This window comes from Onychostoma macrolepis, chromosome 08 (assembly GCF_012432095.1).
Source record: "Onychostoma macrolepis isolate SWU-2019 chromosome 08, ASM1243209v1, whole genome shotgun sequence".
Lineage (NCBI taxonomy): Eukaryota > Metazoa > Chordata > Actinopteri > Cypriniformes > Cyprinidae > Onychostoma > Onychostoma macrolepis.
Genome location: NC_081162.1, coordinates 15,952,810 through 15,973,750, shown reverse-complemented (window position 1 = coordinate 15,973,750; position 20,941 = coordinate 15,952,810). Strand labels below are relative to the sequence as shown.

Sequence of the window (20,941 nt, the reverse complement as noted above, 5' to 3'; positions counted from 1 at the left end):
GCTAAAGTATCCGTCATGCAACCCTAGAGGTGGAGAATTCTTTAACTACTAGCCATGGTATTTCTTAACATAATCTCTTTAACTTTTAAAAATGTATTTAATTGATCCCCAACAGCGTCATACCGTGAAACCACTTGCATCTAATTTCATGGCTAGATATAAATGTACTCTAAATATACCCAGTTAAATCATATTTTTACACTTCTTGATTTGACAATCACAGATTGTGTTTTTTCTTTATTGTCTCATATTTCACCTGAAACAAGCACTTAACTGAGATATTTGTTAGGTAAACTACAATTTTATCTTTTTTTTTAATTTGTTGGCTGTAATGGAAAGGATGCCACAGCTGAGAGACAGTCGTAATTTGTGTAAAAATGGCAAAATAATAAGCTTTTTTTTTTTTTGTAAGACTATTTAATACTGTGTATTTTGTGTAATTATCATAGTTATTCATTTCTTATTTTTAATTATAATCCACCCATAAAACTAAAAGTGCTTCTAGTTGAAGAAACACACTGGTTCAGTTTACAGAGACATTTTCCCATGAGCTGGAACTGTTTTAAATCGGTGCTGCTTGGACACAATGCTAAGAGAATACAAAAGAGCTGAAGTTTAGGAGGGAGATGTAATAATTGCAGGGTTTAGTTGGCCTGTATATACACTACACAGCTGAGTGAGTGCTAGGGGTGGAGCAGACCCTATTGATCAACCTCAAACACCCACTCAATCTCATACTGCACTGAGGCGTGTGAATTGCTTTCATTTATGGGCATTATCTGTGCAGAAAGGAGGGTGTGATTGGAGGTATTTGGTTGTGGAGAAGAGATCGGCCAGTAATGATGAGCTGTTCTGCTCAAAATCTGTGGGAGTTTAAAAGCTTTAGGGGTGAATTTGAGCCCCTGATCTCTGTACAGTTTCCCCAGACTGTGTTAAGTTAGATGAAGACAGACAAAGAAGGGTGAGGGCTGGAACACAGAGAGGCTGCTTTCACACAGCAGCAGAAAACGCTTGTCAGTGCCGTTTTAGAGAGCTAAATATGGTTGTGTTTGCACAGAATTCAGTTAGTTGTCAGAGTAACAACTGGTTTCTACGATGAAGTGACTGTCTTAAATTTTTAGGACTCGCAAACGCAGTCTGACAGCAGGTTTGTAGGATAGCATGAACGGTACTGCAGTCACTGTTTTCTGCAGTGTCACTGACATACAATGCTGTGCAAGTCTAGAAGTTTCACGAAAAATATTTATTTTCTTCTGATAAGAGTTACTAAGTCAGTAGAAAACCTGATTTTTAGTGCACCAAATGTTCCTTTTGCAAATTCCTTGTGTACAAACCAGTGAAAGGCAAAGGGTCTCACACCAAATATTGATTTGATTAGTTCATAGCAACTTAATAGAAATTGTTTTAAAAATTAATGGCATTATTTCATAAGTGGCTACACAGTATTGCACATATTGTATGAGGCACACATACTGTGTATTGCTGTGGATCTGATAATGTTAGATAAGGATAATGTTAATAAAAAATGTGATTAATAAAATTCATTTATTAATAAAAAATAAATGAGCAATACAAAATCTATAGTTATCTTTCACTGTGGTTATAGGCATTATTCCAGGCTTTTTCAAGATTATCGTTTTCCTAAATAATATTCAAATTAGAATTAGTGTATCCCAAATAATGTTGAAATTAATATCCCTTTAGATGGTCTACTGTTTTTTTTGGAGATTCAAAGTGCAGATAGCTCTAACAATTAATATTGCACACAACCCTACTTTGGAAAATTGGACAATATTGGTTCAGAACTACAAACACAAGCAGAAAAATGTCAAATGGGGCAGATGTGTAAGACCGATGATTGAGAGAGAGTTTAGGTGAAGTGAATTGAGTGATTAATAATATCTAACTTCATCCATGTTATATTTCATCTGCAAAAATATTGTGAACTTTTGTAAAGATACACAGAGAAGATCATGTGAATGGAGTAATGATGCTAAAAATTCAGCTTTGAAATCACAGGAATAAATTACATTTTAAAATATATTAAAATAGAAACAGTATAACTATTAGTTAATATTAGTATTTTAAATAGTAAAAATATAATTTAAAAAAATTATGCTGTTTTTTTCTGTATTTTGGATCAAATAAATGCAGGCTTGGTGAGCAGAAGAGACTTCTTTTAAAAATCAACTTGAAATCAACATGCTGCTATTTTCTGTCCGGTAAGAATGGTTGACTGTAAATGAAATGAACTGAAATGTGGAGTGTGTATAAGAGGATATTAACTGTGGTAAGTTGATTGACAGGCCATGTAACTATGCAACAGAGTGGTATATTACACTTTCTTTAATGGCTTAAGTATAAGTAGATGAACTGGGATGCAGCACTTGACTTTGGTTTAATTTATTTGAATAGAGAACATAAGGAAGAAGAGAGCAACAGAAACAAAGTAACTTTGTGTGCAATTGAGGAATCAAAAAATACAAAAATTGTGTAAAATGCCTGAATGCAGGATGACCTGCTTTTGAAACAGCCTGTCTGTATTACACACACAAACTCTCTAATATCGTCCTCTTTCCACACCTCAATAATTCCCCATAGCCACAGAGCTGTCTTTGTGTATCTATTGCAGGAAACAGACTATAGCTTTCCCTCCATCCGTCCTGTGCAACTGATATAGATACAGTCATCTCTTGAAATGTATCCCTCCATTGTGTTGAAATAAGTAAATCAGAGACTACACACTTGGCAGCTGAATACAGAGAATTGTATGTTTGGCAATAAACAGGGTGTAAGGAGAATTTAGCCGCGGGCTGAACTGCTTTAAAACACACTGCAAAACTAGTCTTATTGGATTTGAATTTCAGCAATGTTAATTCATCATCTCCCCTTCCCTGGCTGTGTGCCGAAAGAACACAAAACATTGCCCAGCTTTAGATTCAATTAGAGTTTTCTACTGTTCATATAGGGGATATAGGAAGGGAAGTAACATAAGCCTTATTGAATACAGTGCATTTGGCCCATCTGTGCCTTAAAAGCTGTGCCCTTAGTGATACTAAAGGCAATTTAGCTTATCAGTTATTTACATACACACACACACACACACACACACACACATATATATATATATATATATATATATATATATATATATATATATATATATATATATATATATATATATATATACAGTATACATATAAAATTGTTGTTCATTTGTATTTAATAAGTCAGCTTATTTTGCATTTACGTTGTATGGTAAAGGGCAGCTTTGACGTTTGGTTCTTTGTGTGTTTGAATGGTCATGATGCTTCTGGCCCGTGGCATTAGGTTATTATGTCATACTGATGGATTGGGCCTGTGCTTTATATCAGCGTTAAACAGGACTTGTATGCTTTGACTCTGGAAATACATTATGCTGAGCTGCATTGACAAATAGAGAGGAAGGGGGTGGAAAAAAAGAAAGGGAGAGAGAAATATGGGCCAGCGAGTCTTATCTAGGCCTGAGATTCGATACTCTGGTGGGACATCACAGCCATGTGTTTCTGACTGCGGGCTGTTTGAGCTTTTTACTGAAGAAAAAAGTCTTTCAGATTTAAATGGTAACAAGGCAGAAAGCGCAAGTAACTCTGAGCTGTAAGAGAACAACAATAGATTGCAAGCTTTTGCCCTCAATGATGGACCCAGTCTCCAAAAAATCACCCCATGAAATACAAACAGGTTGTTGCTCTGATACACTGGAAGTATTTCCACCTGATCTGACTATTACAGTCTAGTTTCATTGGAGGAATATCAATTCAATCATATAAAGTATATATAAACCAATTAAACTGGTCTTTCTCCAGTGTTAGCAGCTATAATAGAATTATAAATTATATTTATTATTTCTATATTTATTATTAATTCTTACTTCATTATTATTTAAATAAAAGCAGTTTTATGTGTTTTATATACACACACACTGCCAGCCATATATATTATTATATATTTTATGTAATATATATTATGTAATGTATTATATATATATATATATATATATATATATATATATATATATATATATAATTAATTGAGCAACAAATTAGCATATTCAAATGATTTCTGTAGGTTTATGTGATACTGACGACTGGAGTAATGACTGCTGAAAAGGAATAAATTAGTTTTAAAATATATTCAAATAGAAAACAGTTATTTTAAACTACAATATTTGTTTTTACTGTATTTTTGATCAAATAAATGCAGCCTTTGTGAGCATAAGAGACTTTGAGACTTATTATTAAATATTAATACATAATAAATATTAAACAATAAACTAGTTTTGTTTAAGTAAATAGATATATTTTTACTTAAATGTGTTGATTTATGTATATTTATTTTATTTATTGCTTTTAAAATCACAAATCATAGCACAGTATGTCAGAGCCACAGTACATGAAGTTGCAACAGCAGGTCAGCAAAACTATAAAGGAGTAGTACAATTTTCACCTACATTTATGCATTTGGTAGTTGCTCTTATGCAAGGCGACAGAGTCAGACCCATGACCTTGGCGTTGCTATTGCCTTGCTCTATAGTTTGAGCTAATGGAAGGAATCACGTATGGGAGAATATTTAAATACATGTCCCATCTAAAAGGTCATATTGAATATGAAATCTAGTGTTAATCCATCACTGGATGAATTAAATTGGAGTTCACATATTCAGCACAGGAATCCGTGATGGTCTAAGCCGCTCCATATTATGCAAATACACAAACGTTCACACTGAAGGATAGGGGTTTTCAGTGTGTGTGTGTGTTTTTTTTTTTTTTTATAGGTCCCCATCACAAAATGAAATTTTAAGCCATTCTGTCACATTCAGAGAGCTCAGGACAGGAAATGCATTTTCCATTCCATCTAGCGCAGCACTCTGGGCTAGGGTCGTTTATGAAAGGTAATTGTTATAATAATGTATACATTGAGTGCTTGGCTGAGTTTTTAAACAGCTGACAGACCATGTAAAATGTCTCCAGTGCTAGAAGCAAATTTTACTTCATTGACATTCATTCTGTTGTCATTTGGACAGTAGCTGATTTGTTCCCTTAGTGGTCAACACAAGGGCAAGACAAATGTCTCAGGAGAGCGCACTGCCATCTCAGTGACCTCTGACTTTCCTCTTTTGACTACTCTGACATGCTAACAGTGCCATATTGTTAAACAGACTCCACTATAGACGGCAGCATAGCCATAAGGACAGAAGCAAACAGTATTATAGATATGAATGCTATCACTCACTATGCACGGTCAGGTAGCAATGCTAGAAAGAAGAAAATGCATCGCGCAAATGACTCACTGAAGAATATCCCATTCAAGGGTATCCAGATACTCAGAGTAAGCACAATTTCAGGTCTGTAACAAACAACCTCTTCTCTCCTGCTAGAAGAATGGCTTGCGTTTAGCAGAGGTAGACTCTGTGCTCCGTCATTATGTTGAATCGATTGCCACATCCAAGATTTGTTTTATGAATAACATTTAATTGCAGACATGCATGCATTCTCGCACAATAGACAATAATAGTTCATTTGAAGCTTGTTCGACTGCGATGCTTCTTAAGTAGCTCTGGATGCTGCAAATGAGTCTTCATTATGGTAAAGGCATGGTCGGTTAGCCTGGAGGTTTCATATTAATTATGTATTATACAGCCATGTGCAAATCATATGTAGAGCTTCAGTATTCTTTGGTTGGAGCTATTTTGCAGGTGTTTAGTCCATTGAAACACTAAAATCCACAAGTGGTGGAGAACGGTGCACCAATCTTAATTCAAATCCGGGTGTATTTAAGGATTATGGATGCCTGTCTAAGTATGAAAAGCAATTGGATTTAAGTTATAATCTCATTCCAACCCCTTGTGGAGTTCTAGAGCTTTATGTAATGCAGCCTGACTGCGACTCGCTCGCCGCAGTGAATCAGCGATCCGTCATATTTCACCCTCCGCTCCGTTTGTCTTAGTTTCACATGAAATGAGTCTGGATAAACTTATTCACTTAATCTCTTTGTTAGACAGATGAATGTAAATGTTCCTAACAGCCCAATGGTCTGTGAATGCACAGCTTATCACTCTCAAACAGGGCTGTTTATTTCAGGTACTCTGGTTACATACACGCTCACATATTCAGAGACACATGAATAATTTAATCTGCCTTTCTCTGTTTTCTCTAGTTCTATTTTCTTTTGCATGTTCGATGCATGTTATCTTATATGTTTCAACTCTTTTGCGCAACACATGTTTGAAAACCCCTGCCATAGAGGACATTAGTTGGCCACTCATTGTAAGGCCTGATGAGTACCATTGTACGAGGGGCCTGTTTGTATCTCTCCTTCGCTGAATCTCCTCCATTTCTTTTTCCCCCTCTTTCACCTGTCAGCCTGTTGTCTGCTTAAATACCAACATAATTCTTCATCCTAATGATGAAATGTGCAAATATCTCCAGAAACCTCACTACCTGCTGTGTCGAATGATAATGCTGGCTAGCGTTAAATACTGTTATACATCTTCCTCAGTCATGTGGGACAACATTTAAGCATTTTCAATTACCCAGAGGGCTTTTGGCAGGTTTAAGACATGGGACTCCACATTTAATTACAGTGCAGTTTATTTTATTCTTTGGTACAGTATACAATGTTCCCTGACTCATTATAGAGGGCGGATATGAAGAGAAATCTCCCTTTATTGTAAATCCTGGACTCTTTGTCAACACTTTGATGAATAGCTTCTGATATAGCATGTAGAATTACCTCACAAGCCGCAAGTAGCGAGCAATTTGTTAGGGTGACGAGTAGCTCCATAAATCACCTCCTCTTCTCACATGAATTGATCAAATCAGGCCTGCCCGTGTGGAATGAGACGCTGAGCAGCTACGAATGCCATGATGAAGAAAAGGCTGCAACAAAGTCTGAAAATATTCTGCGTAATACCACCTAACTCCTCTCCCTCGACCGACTTTCTTTCATCTGTGATCAGTATGTAAAAATATTCCCCCTGTTCCTTAAGGACAGGACTTGGTGCGCATACTTTGTTAAAGGACTGTTTGATCATAGCGAACAGGTCGGGCTGTGTGATGTTGACTTATAAGTCATTTGGCTTTGAATGGTGGATTTGGGACAGTATCATTGATCCTCTGAATCTCCGTTGGCTCCATTTAAAGGTTAGAAAGTTGATATCAAGCTCTCGGCTATGTGCAAAAAGATGCCTTGATCTCCTTCCTCATGCTGGTGTGCACTCTAGATCATTGTTATTGCTTATGTCAACATTATTGAGCTTTCCCTTGGCAGGTGCAATGCTGTAAATGCCAACAGAATCTGCCAATAGTCAAATCAGTTTGTGTCTAATGTATGCTTAATCATTGCATACTAAATATGAATAAAAATGAAAAGGTTTTGTACTGTTGAAATGTCAAAAGTTAACTTTTCAGTAGTCTGTTTGACAGCTAAGCAAATCAAGAATCAGTGGAGATAGTTTAACTTTCAAAAGTTTGGGGTCAGTAAGTCTTTTTATTCAGAAAGAACTAATTAAATTGAGTAAAAGTGACAGGAAAGACTTCAAAAAGTTAGAAAAGATTTCAAATAAAAGCTGTTAAAATAAACTTTTTTCTTCATCAAAGAATCTTGAAACAATGTATCATGGTTTTCACAAAAACATTAGGCTGCACAACTGTTTTAAACGCTGATAATAATAAGAAATGTTTCTTGAACAGCAAATCAGTAGCCTATTAGAATGATTCCTGAAGGATCGTGTGACACTGATGACTGGAGTAATAAATCTGAAAATCCAGCTTTGCATCACAGGAATAAATTACACTTTAAAATATATTAAAATACTAGAAAACATTTATTTTAAATTGTAATAATATTTCAAAATATCAGTGATTACTGTATAAAATTAATGCATCCTTATTTAATGTAATTATTGTATTTAATTATATATATCTATATCAAGAACCCCAGCTCTCATCACATGAGAGAAGTCAATCTGAACTGACAGTGTCTGTATTCTTTCATTCCACATTGCATTTGATGGCTGAGAAATCTTCATTTTCTGCCAATGTGAACCTTAACCAGTTTAGATGATTTGGCTTGGTTCCAGGCCATGATATTGCTTCAATGGCACTACTGTATGCAGTTCTATTTGATTTTTTGATTTTTATAGCTTTTTCAATTTAAACTAGATGAAAGGAAAATTAAACTCTGGTGAGTTTGCACTAATAAGAATAACAGCGTGCAGTGTTCAATGTCAGCTGAAGGCACCAAGGGGTTCAGATGTTTGATCAGACGCTAATCAATTGGAAATGCAGCAGGGAGAGGCGTGAGTGCCATTGATTTTGCTCTTCTGCAGAGCACAGCTAACACACAGTGTTAAAGGGGACATCGGATGCCCAATTTCCACAAGTTGGTATGATTCTTCAGGGTCTTCATGAAATGTCTGCAAAATACTTTTTTGGGGTATTTACAAACTTAATCACACTGTTAATGCAACAGCATGACTGAATGCTCTTAAATAACCGTTTAACAAGTGACATAATGAATCATCACTGCTTCAACTGTTAAAGTGTAAAATAAGATAAAGTCAGTGAATTTGAGTTTAATGTGTGTATATTATCTGTAAAGTAATCATTAAACATTTGTAATCATTCAAAAAATTATTAGCCATTTATATTAATGTAATTCAGAGATAATGTTGTTCACACGAGGGAGCCACAGGAAAGTAAATCCTTCAAGATAAAGACTGTGAAAATGGTTATTTTTATAAAAAATGCATATAAATTCATTATATTTTCATAAGGTTTAATAAAGTCCAGTGTAATAGGTATGCAAAAACTGTAATCTCCTAGAGACTTATAGACCATTATATATTTTTTTATCTTAATTTTAATGTTATTGACAATATATTATTCAAGTTGTCAGACATAACTGAGTATGTCCAACTGAAGAAGGGACACTATATTATTTATATATTTGCATAATAAGCCTTACATAAAAACTCATAATTTACTTGAAAAGAGACATCCATTGTATAACTATATCATCTACACAAGCCAATTGTTTTTGGACCCCGATGATCAGCTCAAGTTAAACTGTGTTGTTTTAATTACCTTCTGTGTCATTGCCAACGCTTCGGTGACAGGACTTTGAAATAATAATCAGGAAAAACAATAAAAGGCATGACTTACATCACATCCAGCTTGCCAACTCCATCCAATCTCCATGATCTGTATTTGTATTTAATTTTTTTTCTTCATTTGAATGCCTTGTGAAAGGATTTTTTGTAAAGTTAAAATCGAATTTACTTTCATCTCGGAAGAGATATTAGGCTTATTCAACTTCATGCGGCGCCGCAAAGATCGGCTGCCGCCTGACAAAAGCAATGCATTCTGTTTAGAACATTTGCCCAGCTTTGATTGGCGCTGCAGTCGCCTTACGATCACATATGCCATCAAAGTACCGCGAGAGCAAAAAGAGACCAGCCGCCTTTGCTCAAAATCGGCTGCGAGAGCCTTGATGACGACACACTTTATTCTCATTGGTTGGAGATTCTGTGATGACAAGCACGAGGTGTGTTGCGTGTTTATTCTAACAATTCAATTCCAATAATGCTCACAAATGTGTTTTTATAACAGTAAAAGCTTTTTTAGTGTAGTCACACTGTTATCTTGAGTCATTTTTATCAAAAACATTGATAAAAGCATATACCCCCACTTTATCTGTATTTAGTAGCCTATATGTTTATGCTGACTTTTATTCTTGAACAGATGACGCTTTATTAAGCAGTATATAAAAAGTGTTTCTGTTTCTCAAAAAAAAAAAAATGTTTCTGTGTATTTGACAAATATTGCATTTTATTCACTTTATCTGTGATAAGAGTATGCAAACACCATGATAGTGTTACTACCGGGAGCAGAAAGTGGCTACAAGCAGCTACTCTCACCAGCTGGTGGCAGGCTAGTATAGTTAATCTGGAACAAGCCTATTGTGCCTATTTGACGATCGAGAACGGACCCATCACATGAGGCCAAAATATATAAAAACATTGATTCGCTAAGATCAAAAGTGGGAGGGCCCGAGGACAATCGGAAACAAGCCAATTAGAGCTCAGCCTCAAGTCACATGTGTTTTAAAAGTTTACAGACCTAATAGACACCTATTAGTCCGGCGCCCCGCACACACAAAATAAACGAAATACAGTTGTGATTTTTAAAATTTTTAATAGGTGCTAACTGCTAACATGATTACCAGTCGAATAAGACGATTTTGCAATGTGTATTTAACTTATTTTAAACATGTTGATGTAGGCTTCTTCCCTGGCTAACTTGAAGGTGGGGCGGCACCCCCTATTGGCCAGCCGCCACTGCTCAATGGACGTGTAAAACAACACCCTTTTTACCTTGTCAAAAACAGCTCTGTTCACAACGAGCCATTTCGGTGCATGTCCTTTAAATGATAATGAGCTACTGCTTACCCCACCCCTCTCTTCTGTTTTTTTGTGTATTCGATGGTGCCTTACCTTCAAAAACAAAACTAATGCTAGACTCTTATGTTCACTTTTACAGTACGTTAAACCAGTGTTCGAATTGTGTCAAAGCTCTTGGGGGTCCCCCTAACCCCCCCCCCTTCAAAAAATGAAAAATATAAAACCTTGTATAGCCTAAATATGATTCATATTTTTTGTCTTGTTATCGTTGAGAAAACCTAATTCTAAGATGAAAGTTTATTTTAAGATGATCAATGAATTATGTGCAAACAATCACTAAGCAAAGAAGAATTAAATATCTATCTTAGGGGTGTGCAATATAGACAAAAAATATATATTTTGGGTATATATATATATATATATAGATAGATAGATAGATAGATAGATAGATAGATAGATAGATAGATAGATAGATATTTTCTGGGATTTTATCGATAACAGACAATATTTTACTGAGTGTACTGAGCTGCAGGACTGCAGTGGGCAGCTGACTCCTAAAGTTTTTGATATTCTTAAAAATAAAGCCTTTTTTCCCTAGAATATCATTATCATTAAAATCATTATCAACAAAATTCATCTTTGCAATGCAGAGGAAACACAGAAGCTGCATCTGAAGTTCAGATATATTTACACATTATTTAATGCAAAACATGAATGCATTTAACCTGCAGTTACAAATGCATAAATGTTTTGATATTTTAATCCTAAAACACTGAATACTGATATTTGAAATTATTTTAAAAATATATACTTTAAATGTGAAATTAAAACCGCCAATAGGTGGCAGTAAGTCATTGTTATTAAGTGATTCATTGCGATTGAACCGAATCATTTAAACGGTTGATTCATTCAGGAACGAAACACGGTCATGTTGCTCAGAGACGCAAAACAGTGCTGTGGCTGTGTTTAGAATGTTTTTTTGTTGGCGAAATAGAGCAAAAATAGGCAATATGGTGTCTAAAACGTAAGTCCATTAATACCTTATTGTTTATTGAACTGTTGTATAATATCACATTTGTGATTTTTGCGGGGGGAAAAATGGCACTCTTCGTGTGATATTGAATAACTTTATGAAATTATATAAATATACATATATTCTGCCGCATCTTAAATTTTGGGAGCATTCTGCATTTTATTAGACTGAATCATGCAGTGAAAGAATGCACTCAGTCAGTCTAGCTATAATCTGTATGATAAATGAATCTCTTACTTTTATCGTACGTAGGTCTGCACTTTTATTGCTTATGCGCAAGTTTCAGTCTTTTATAGTTTTATTGAAAAACCAGGGGACCCCCCCAATTTTATATTTTGGGTGTTATGGGGGGTCCCTTAATGCTTATGGGAGGTCCGGGACCCCCCCAGCCCCCCCTCAATTCGAACACTGCCTCAAACTAGAAAACACCTGCATTGCTTAAGAGACATTATTGTCACTATAGCTGCAGCTGCTCAAGCATGGAGAAAATGGCGGACAGCGTACAATGTGCTGAGGAAGGAAATTTGCTGATATGGGACAGTCCGTCAGCGGACGTGGGCGGGGCCTGAGCAGTATGACGTTATTGTGCTCAGAAACTCAAAATGGCTTGATAATTGAGACTGTTTCATTTTTGGGGGGGTTAAAAAAAGGAGTGAATGGATTTTTAGCATTATAAGGTGGCTGTGTTCACACACTGCTAAGACACATTTATATATACAAACACTGTATAGAAGTGAATTTTGCATCCGATGTCCCCTTTAAAAGCAACTTTCCAAATAAACAAATGGCCATGCCACTGGGGTTTGTAATAGGAGACACTTCACACAGAACCACATTTCAAACAGTTTCATCATTTTTATTCTCTTGTCACAGTGAACGGTTGTATGTACAGCAACCTGTGAATGAATATAGTGATAAAAGACTGCTCCACTTGTGTGACAGTTGTCAGTTTGTTCATGTATTTGCAATTACAGTCCAACATGTTTTAATATTGCTGTCAGTTGTTAGCTTTCATCTTTTTGGAAGCCTGTCTCTGAGAGCACTAATCAGGGTATGACCCTAGAAAATGAGTTGAACTCCATCAGTTAACCCTGTTTACTTGGTTCATGTTCAAGGATTGGATCAAAGAATTTGTTTAGCTCAACATCTTGCCACTCTGTCATTGATTCAAGAGCAATTTGTTCAGACACTACAGAAAAGTCTCTGGAGAACACGTAACAAACCAAAGTTTTTTTTTTTTCTTTAGTAAAGAAGTAGTTTCTAAAAAAATAGGTTTCATCTAACAAGTCCTCTCTAATACCTAAGGGAAAAACATGAGCAGCAGCAAACACTGACCTTTCTAACCTACATTGTGGAGGCAGTTCAAACCAACTATGGTGATCCAGCATCTTCAGAAGGTTAATGGGGAAACTGGCCTGAAATCCATTGTGTATCTAAATTATTCACCAAGTGTAATTTTTTTTTTTTTACAGAAGTGTCTCCTATAAAGGCAGAGGGTAAATTGCTCCCTCACTTGTCCTGAGGCCAAAAGCTCATTTTACATCCTTTCAGTGACTCGAGTGGAACTGGCCTGCTTTTAATTGTCTCAGCTTCAGATTGTGAATGTGTTTTCCACTAGCTAGAACTCAAAGCTATTTAAAAATACTAATATAATATAATACTTTTTATTCAGCAAGGATGCATCAACATTTACAATAAAGACATTTATAATGTTACATAAGATTTCTATTTCAAAGAAATACTGTTCTTTTGAACTTTTTATTCAAGGAATTCTGAAAAAGATGACAGTTTTCACAAGAATATTTAGCAGAACAACTGTTTTGATCAGTTATGACAGTAAGAAATATCTCTTGAGCACCAAATCAGTTTAACTGATTTTTGAAGGTTCATGTGACACTGAAGACTGGAGTAATGATTGCTGATAATTCATTTTTGCCATCACAGAAATACATTGTATAAAATATATTCAAATAGAAAACAGTTATTTTAAATTATGAATGTAATTCACAATATTACTTGTTTGCTCTCTGTTTGATCAAATAAAAGCAACCTTGGTGAGAGACTACTCTCAGAAACATAAGAACAAATACACTTTTTTGACTGTATGTGTGTACTGTCATGTGACGGTGTTGAACTGTGGTTTAAAGTAATTAATTTTAAAGGGAAGTTACATCCTTTTACAATACACACATATTTTACAACAATTCCATATCATTTTTTATAGCAATACAAAACATGGAGATATGCAAATGAACTGAGGGGCATTTCTGCACCTGAGCTGAGCACTTTAATGCATTGTTACTTGTTCATCTGTAGTTGGCAGTAACCCTAAAGACACATGAGAGGATGCATTTTCTTTACACATAGAGGGGTCAGCATAAAATCCTCTACTTGATTGTGCACCAGTTGATGCCTAAATTTAGGATCTTGTGTGATTGATAGAGATAAACTGGTATGAATCAGCCAAAGATTTAAGCTTTACAACATCCTGAACACTTCCTGAGGCGGAGGTTTATTTTAACACTCGATGGTTGCTGTTTGTTGACTGCACAGGATGTATTCAGGGCAAAACAATGATCTGAACTGAAATATCTAGTTTTTGTCAGCATACAACATGACTGGGATCTCCAGCTCCCCAGTATATCATCTCGGCTTTGAAACAGTTCTGATATTACTATTCTGAAATTCTGCTGCTGTTATATGTAGCCATATGCAGTCATGAAATGTCTTTAACCGTAATTATATGGGAATCAGGTCATTATTAGGAGGATTTTTGACACTATTCCTGCCCTACTGTTCCCAATAACTCAGAACTGTGCACTAATGCACCATATGTGTTAATTTTTTCAGTGGCATCCCTGGGAAGAATTGTGGTACCATTATTCTCACTGCAGAGGAACTTGGAAACTGCCGGGTAAGTCAGCAGTTTTACTTTATCCTCCAAAGAATAGTTTTACTCTGAAATAATTGTTTTTTCAACCCCTTTTCTCTTCGAAATGCTTGCAACTATTCAGCAGTGAAAACCTTTACTGAAATGATTCACTTTGATAAGAAAGCTGACTGTTATACTCTTCAGATCAGACCATTCATTGCCTGGCAGCCAAATACATTATTCCAGAGAAATGAACTGGATTGTGCCTATATAAGTTGTTTCCACAGACAAAAGGGGTAACAACATTTGAACACCAATGCTACCTTTAAATACTTTTATTTCCATCTTAGTGACAAAATGTTATTAAAGCATAAATAGTGGAATAACAGAAGCCATGGTATTTGTAGTCAAATGTTTGCATCATTATTTAATACTTCTAACATGCATTATTAACCGTCTTTTACACTGGCTATTTGCGTTATTCTGATTAACTAAATAAAGACCAGAACAGGCTTGATGTAGCAGCAACTGAAAAATTACTGAGCATTCAGTAGTGAAGATCACCACAGCATTGCCCACAGGGTACTGTTAGAGCTTTTGATCTAATACACAATGAAGGCTTTGTTTGTCTCCCCTGTTCTTCTGAATACTTTCAGCTGGTATTTTAAGACCAGCACTTATTAAACCAAAGGATCATGGAATTGGCATCAAGGTTTTCAAGGAGGAATAAACACACAATGGAATGTTTCAGCAACTGGTATCACAGCTTCAGTGAAAATAATCTTAAAATTGCTTTCAAAAAATCAAAGTGAGACATGGATTATGTGGTCTCTCTGAACCAGTTCAAGAGTGAAGACGTCTCCCCCTTAGAAGACGCTTTCTAAGACCTGTGTGCTCATAACATGTTTTGTTAGACTGCATTGGTTGTCTGGTCCTAAGGACCTGGAGAGGACCAAGTATCCTGCATCTAATATTCTGTTTATGCATTTTAAACCTGTTCTGACGTCAGTCTTCATTGCTGTTGGACCAAAGGGTCCGATATAATATCAGTGAATAGCACTAGATGGATATGAAAAGAGGGTTCTTATGAATGGGAGTGATGGCTTGGAAAAATGATAAGCAATAAAATACTAATTAAGAGGCATTTGAAGATATCTGGTTATGTAAACATTCATATGGTCTGCTGAAGAAAACCAGACCATGTAGTTTTTCCTGCAGAATTATTTTTATATATAAATATATTTTTAATAACATTTTTAAATATTGAATTCATCATTTAAAAGTTCAATTTAATATGTACAATTTTAAATATGATATATTGCAAAAAAAGAAAAATCTTTTTATATGCTTAGCCAGTAATGATACTAATTAAAGTTTCATGAAATTCTTGAATTCTTGCTTCATTTCAAGTCAGACAGATGTTAATTCAGAATCCACTTTGATGGATTCAATCAGTTTGTTCAGAGTAAAAGAGTTGAAAAACCCCTTTTAAATCCTTTTGTGGGATTCATTAAAAGAACTGACTCATTTGTTTCGACTACAATAGTTAGCCAACAAAATGCAAAGAATATCATGTTTAATGTTGCAGTTCTCAGTCACTTTATTTCATCATATTCTCTTTAGACTGCATGGTAAAATATAACCATTCCATTTGTAGATTCAGTGGAGGAGGTCAGACAAAAAAGTTTCTATCTCCATCCCTCCCATCTCTTTATCATGTCTTCTCACTGGAACATTCCAGTTTCGTCCCTCTGTCTAGTAAAGTTTACTCTGTCACTGGTGATAGTACTCATTAAATCACTGAAATAGCAGTGCAGAGTAAATTACAGCTTTTCCGGGTTGTAAATGGCTATGTTGTGCTGACTACAAGCTCAAACACACACAGAGGACTGCTCATTTGAGCCATCTATTGCACACACTCACAGCCTCACTCAAGCTCATTTGAAATGCTCAAAAAGCTTTTCCCCTGTGTGAGAGTAATATATTGGTACATCTGCTTGATCTATATATATTTCACATGGTAGATCAAAAGATTTTACAGGATGTTATGAAAGGCTGGGTTTTGATCAGGTACATGCAAAGAGCAGCTATGAGGAAATGCACCACGTGGAGACAAACCCTCCGCTTAATAGCAGGAATGAGGTTTGCAAATTTCTTCAAAAGTCTGTCTCTTTCCAAGAAGTTACATAGATGAATCCCATTCAGAAACCAGATAAAACCTGCAAACCCAAAATAATGAATGAAATGTTTCATCTCTGAAGTACATTGTGGCCAAAGACAGGCAGCTTTAGCTGTGATGTGAATCGCTTTGACTGACTTTCATTTATATAACTAACTATGCTGTCATTTAAGTTGTTTACTGTTTCTGAAGAAAGAATTGCAATCCGCAAGAAATGCTCGATTGCTCATAGATGCTGGATTCAAAACTAACATAGGCTGATATTTCGCTTTTCTCTGCCCAAATTGTTTTCAGCTCAAATTGACCTTGCCACTAAGGTCTATTCATGGGATCATAGTCGCTGTGAATGCTTGGTTTGAATGGGGTTGTTAATCATGTGCAAAGTCCTCCACACACTATGGTTTAGTTTCAGTCAAGAAACAATTCAAGCAATGTGTAATGAAAGGTAGTGCTCCCTCGGTCATTAAATATAAGGTGAATTGTGCCTAGAGCGTGGAAAGACCACTGGCCATGTTCATCAGTGGATATACCATTAAGACTAATGACTTCGTATCAGTTAGACCGCACACCATAGCATTATGGCTAATGAGGGTTGTCTCCATTGTGTTGATAACATCCCTCTGGCCTGAGAAGCCCTTAGCAAGCAGGTTTACGATGATGTCAGTCATTACTGGAGTGTAATTTGCAGTATCAACTGCACATCACGTGAAGGATTCCTTTGGAAATGTTCTAGATCTCTTTCAATCTCTTCTCTCACTCACTCTTCGTCTCTCCTCACTGACTCCAGCCTACAATTTCATCATTCTCCAAATGGCACTCTAAATGCAAGATAGTGTTTAGCGGCTAATTGGTTCAAATGGAATTGATGCTTGTTGATGCCAGGCACAGATTAACCATTTGGGTCACAAAATACCCATTTAGGGGCCACAGACGGTTTTTCTTTTGTATCCCAAGAAATTGCAGGTAATAATAAAAATGAGATTGGTATCTTGATTCATGTGGACTGTTATTTTAGTATTATTTTTATACTATTGTTATTGTTATTTATATTTTGAATTAGCTTTTAGTTTTATTTTAATTTTAGTAAAGATTTTAGTAATTTTGCCACTTTTTAATATATCTATTTTTGCTGCCATGACAAAAAAAAAAAAAAAAAATTATGTCAGCTTTATTTTAATTAATGAAAAATAATTTAATTAAAAATGTAGTTTTGGTTTAACAATAACAACACTGTTCATGTGTCAGTGAAGTACATAATTATTATATAAATTCAATGATGATCTAATGACATTCTATACAATATTACAGTTTGGTCCATATATATTTGGACACTGACACAATTTTCATAATTTTGGCTCTGTGTGCCACCAGAATAGAATTAAAATGAAACAATCAAGATGAAATTGAAGTGCAGACTTTAAGCTTTAATTCAAAGGGGTTGAACAAAAATAACATAAAATGCTTACAGCCATTTTTATACACAGTCCCCCCATTTTCAGGGGCTCAAATGTAATTGGACAAATAAATAGAATAATAAATAGAATGTTCATTTTTGATATTTTGTTTAGAATCCTTTGTAGGCAATGACTGCCTTAAGTTTGGATCTCATAGACATCACCAAAGACTGGGTTTCCTCCTTTGTGATGCTTTGCCAGGCCTTTGCTGCAGCTGACTTCAGTTATTGTTTGTTTGTGGGTCTTTCTGCCTTTAGTTTTGTCTTCAGCATGTGAAAAGCATGCTCAATTGGGTTGAGATCAGGAGACTGACTTGGCCATTGCTGAATATTCCACTTTATTATCTTCAAAAACTCCTGTTGTTTTTGCTTTATGTTTTGGGTCATTGTCCATTTGTACTATGAAGCGCCGTCCAATCAACTTTGCTCCATTTGACTGAATCTGGGCAGAGAGTATATCCCTATACACTTCATAATTCTTCCAGCTGCTTGTGTCTTCTGTCACGTCATCACTAAACATCAGTAACCCAGTGCCATTGGAAGCCATGCACGCTCATGCCATCACACTGCTCTACCATGTTTCACTGATGATGTTATATGCTTTGGATCATGAGCTTTTTTCTTCCCGTCATTCTGGTACAGGTTGATCTTAATTTCAGCCCTCCAAAGAATGCTTTTGCAGAAGTGGTCTGGCTTTTTATTTATTTTTTGGCAAAGTGTTCCTGCCTAATGTTCCTGCTATCTATCTGATGGATTTGTTTTGTTTTTGAAGCCTAGCAATTGTCTGTTTCACTTGTTTGGAGAGATCCTTTGACCGTCTGATGTGGGTTCAGAGCAACAGCTTCCAAATGCTAATGGAACACTTAGAATCTTCTCCAGATCTTTTACCTGCTTAATTGATGTAGAAATAATGAAGGAATAGCCCACGCATGTCCATGAAAAAGCTTTTGAGTCAATTGTCCAATTACTTAAGGTCCCTTGAAAAAGGGGGGAGGTACATATTAAAGAGCTGTAATTCCTTAACCTTTTCTCTAATTTTGATGTGAATACCCTCAAATTAACGATCAGAGTGTGCACTTTAAGCCAATATTATATAACTGAAACTTGAATATGTTTTGGTCAGCAGCAAAAATAATAAAAATTGTGCCTGTGTCCAAATATATATTGATCTAACTGTATATACGATAAGACAATAATTATTTTCATATTATGGTCGTTAATCGTGTATTTTTTATTGATGTTTTTTTTTTTTTTTTTTTCGCCCAGATTTTTATCATTAAAGATGATTTTAGGTAACCCTACCTCATGATAAACATAAATCTGCATAAAACTACTCCACTAAACAAAAACATTACATTCTACCATTGAGCCCTTGGAATGTCCATCAGAATGAGAAAATTACAGTCAGTGTTGTAGCGGGATGTCAGTATCGACAGTAGTGTGAAATATTGTGATTAAAAAAGAGCCAGCCGTGCTTTTTGAGAGCTAAATATTGAGCCACAGTCAGGGTCAGTAGAAATTGTGGGAGGATTTGTTCATTATCAAAGTTGTTCAAAGAAGAGTTATTTTACCTTTAAAGCTTTTAATGGAGTGTGAGTCTGAAGCATATGGCTTTAATAAATGTGTGTACACATACAGTATATGTCTGTGCTGTATAGACATGGTGGGGGGTGAATTGTGCCTAAGGGTCCAGAATCTCGTCATTCATCTAAGCTGCACAAGAAAAAGCAATGTGCCTCTGATTTCACTAGATTTAGCTGCTCTCTGTGCTATTTCAATCTTTTGCCTTTCATTTTTCCTTCCCTTTCCCCCTTGTTTTTTGTTTCTTTCGTTCTTTCTCTCAACCTCTCAGGACTGTGCAACAATGCAGTTCTGTGCCAATAAGCTGGATAAGAAAGACTTCTTTGGCCGCTCTGACCCGTTCATGGTGTTCTACAGAAGTAATGAGGACGGAACGTGAGTTAGCTGTCTTTCTCACTCAAGCATGTCTTCTTTTCGTGATGTCCAAGGAAAAGTAATGTCTTAGGAAAATTGTTCTAGCCAATAAAATTCTCTTAGTACTCAGTTAAGGCTTACAATATGCAAACTTCTAACTGTAATAAAATATAATCATGCAATGTATACTGCTTTGTCTGAGTTTAACATCTTTGTTTTTGCTTCTTAGGTTCACTATCTGCCATAAAACTGAAGTGGTAAAGAGTACGCTGAACCCCGTCTGGCAGCCGTTCACCATTCCTGTCAGAGCGCTGTGCAATGGAGATTATGACAGGTGCACTCACACATACAAACACAGTCATGCATATCAGTATGTTCTGATGCTTGTGTGCCTGCCGCCAATGTTAACAGCTCTCATTCACTAACAGTGCATGTGCGTAAAACCTGTGGGCAAAAGCTTTCACACAGTAATTGATTTGTCAATGTATTTTTCAAAGTATAGGATTATAATTTTTTAGATAAAACCCATAAACAAATCACAAATTGTAATTTTCTATTTATTTTGACGTATTTTTTATTGAATAAGCTATTTAAAAAAATTATAAGTAATAATAGCAACGTTATATTATATAATATTATATATGTTAGTCATTTAAAAAAATAATATACTTACTTTTTTAGAGTATCAAAATTATTTGATGCAGTCAATCACGTTTAGTCTAGGACTATATAAAGGTGTTTAGTATATGTCGATGTTTAGGTGTGTATTAACCTGTGGACACATGCTTCCTTATTTAGAATCATTTTAGCAGTGAGGGTTTAACATTAGAATGAGGATAAGAGCCTATTTGTGAGCACGCAGTGTTGTGAATCCTGCAGAAATTTACCATGAGAAGGCTGTTGTACCCGAACAAGACCCTCTGTATGTGTGTTGAGAGGAATCGTGTCCCTGTGCTCTTTGATTCAGTCGCACATTGAAACCAGACTGCTGGTACTCATTGCATCAGCATTATTTGATCACAGACAGC

General features: G+C 35.6%; 1 protein-coding gene across 5 annotated transcripts in view; it reads left to right on the top strand.

The window, feature by feature from the left end:
• The window catches only part of cpne5a (copine Va), a 73,004-nt gene that overhangs the window by 24,895 nt on the left and 27,168 nt on the right, over positions 1–20,941 (top strand). For 4 of the 5 annotated variants that reach the window (XM_058785720.1, XM_058785719.1, XM_058785718.1 and 1 more), the window contains 3 exons: positions 14,325–14,388; positions 19,831–19,934; positions 20,143–20,247. In XM_058785720.1, the coding sequence (XP_058641703.1) occupies positions 14,325–14,388; positions 19,831–19,934; positions 20,143–20,247 (273 nt within the window). Of the gene's footprint in view, positions 1–11,354; positions 11,466–14,324; positions 14,389–19,830; positions 19,935–20,142; positions 20,248–20,941 lie in introns of those variants that run through there. The other variant, XM_058785721.1, reaches the window with a different exon arrangement.